We start from the raw sequence: 2,066 nt of genomic DNA, 5'->3' as shown, positions 1-2,066 counted from the left end.
AAACTCTCCTCGTTGTTCTCCAGGGTGTTTGAGATTATTTAGACAAATAGTGTTAGTTATAAGACAATTGATAAGTGTATTTGGTAATGCTGAAGCTTAAATGAATTTTGTTCAAATCTAAACTACCATTTGCTTTAATTTTCCGCCAAAATCTCCGGCGTCTGACGTCAGTTACAACATGAGTCGCTTACCTTGTCCGTCCTTCACTCTCTGGTTTCATAATTTTTTATACTCAGCTAAGTGTGGTTTAACTCTTTATGTTGCATTAACAAACCCAACTATCCCACCTTTTTACTGTCTAACTGATTAATTTGCCAAAAGAAAAGACAAAACATACAGAGTTAAAAGACTTTTAACAGATTTTCCTAAAGATTTCCTACATATCTTTGAGTGATTTCTGTAATAAGCAAAATCTTTGTCGTGAAGTCACTTTGATGGAGTCACTGTGAGCTTGAGCTCTACAAATAATTAGTTCCTGGTGTTCTAGGCCTACTGGAATACTTCCTGCTTTCAGTCAGGCTGTAAACATTCTACGTCATGCTGCTGCACCACCTTTTTCAACAGCAAATAAATGTGATCTCTCTCTGACCTTGATGTGTTGAAAAAGAGGAAACAAAACAGCCGATAAGGGAAGATAATTATTCTGCAGCATCAAATAAGTAACAACTATTCAACTTATTCATTGTTGACAGACATGGCCAGTAAGTATATTTACATCTTTCATATTCATTTAATGTTCAGACGCATTTCCCTGTGATAAATCTGATTTTAATATGAACCTAACCCTGTTTTACTTCTTTTTTTAAAAAATGTTGTTCTTATATTTAATTCCCTGAATGTACCTTTTATTACTACGTCTAGCATACAGGGGTGTAGACATATTACATTTTCTTCTTGGTGAAGGATAAATCTATATCTTCTTAATATCCAATTTACAATCAGAGGGCACAGTGTCAGTGTTATGAAATACGTTTTTTAATGGCACCAGACATGAATAATGTCTCTGTGATGTTCTCCAACAGATGAAGCTGAGCTCAGGATGGTGCTTGTTGGGAAAACGAGAGTTGGGAAGAGTGCAGCAGGAAACACCATCTTAAGGAGAAGAGCTTTTGAAACTATGAGGCTTCCTGCTGTAGCGGCACCAGTGACTCTGAGGAGAGAAGAAGAGTTTTATGGACAAACACTGGCTTTAGTTGATACTCCAGGCCTGCTCCATCCCAATCAAGATCAAGATGAGGTGAAGAGGCACATCACCAACTGCATCACATTTGCTGCTCCGGGTCCACATGTGTTCTTGGTTGTGATCGATCCAAACAGATTCATGGAAAATGATAGAAGAATAATGAGAACCCTTCGGCAGATATTTGGAGAACACCTAGCACGTTTCTCTTTGCTCTTGTTCACCCATGGAGACATTCTGGAAGCTCAAGGGCGCTCCATTGAAGAAATAATCCGTGAAAATCCATCTCTCCGTTCTATCATTCATCAGTGTCATGGAGGATATCATGTTTTAAATAACAATGATGGGGATCTCACTCAGGTCTTAGAGTTGCAGAGGAAGATACACATGCTGGTTCAGAGAAATGGAGGACGATAATACACTGATGAGATGCAAAGAGAGCATCAGGAAAGAGGAAATGTTATGGTCACCAGTTTCGCCATTGGTGTTCTTCTAAGTCTACTGGGACTGGGAATATTTAGAGTGGTGCGACAGTAGGAATGTGTTACAACATTTTATTAGTATCTCTGATATTAATATTTGATATCATAGAAATCCATACATGTAGAATGCATACTTCAGACCTGTGTGTCTGTTTGAACTTTAGGCTTGTTTTACATTTACATTATTAATTCATACTTTAAATGTTTAGGGTCATAGGCTGAGGTCCATTATTAACACTAAATGGTTAAATGAATTGACAACATGATTTCAGGGAATAACCATCTTATGGATATACTATGTTACATCAGGCTGGACATCATGTTGTTGGGGTTGTTCATATGAGGTGCCGTAAGGGACATTATCACTGAAACGCTCTCACACACACTACTGAAACGCTCTCACA

The 2,066-nt window shown here is 37.9% G+C and overlaps 1 protein-coding gene across 1 annotated transcript; it reads left to right on the top strand.

Moving 5' to 3' along the window:
* The first annotated feature begins 694 nt into the window (after positions 1 to 694).
* Positions 695 to 1,597, top strand: LOC102205622 (GTPase IMAP family member 6-like). Its single transcript, XM_005755864.1, has 2 exons — positions 695 to 701; positions 1,023 to 1,597. The coding sequence occupies exons 1-2, from the start codon at positions 695 to 697 to the stop codon at positions 1,595 to 1,597; spliced, it is 582 nt and encodes a 193-aa protein (XP_005755921.1).
* Positions 1,598 to 2,066: the final 469 nt, after the last annotated feature.

The sequence above is a fragment of the Pundamilia nyererei genome, unplaced genomic scaffold (genome assembly GCF_000239375.1).
Source record: "Pundamilia nyererei isolate P.nyererei 1_Seehausen unplaced genomic scaffold, PunNye1.0 scaffold04059, whole genome shotgun sequence".
NCBI classification, from domain to species: domain Eukaryota; kingdom Metazoa; phylum Chordata; class Actinopteri; order Cichliformes; family Cichlidae; genus Pundamilia; species Pundamilia nyererei.
This window is presented reverse-complemented; position numbering and strand designations above follow the sequence as displayed.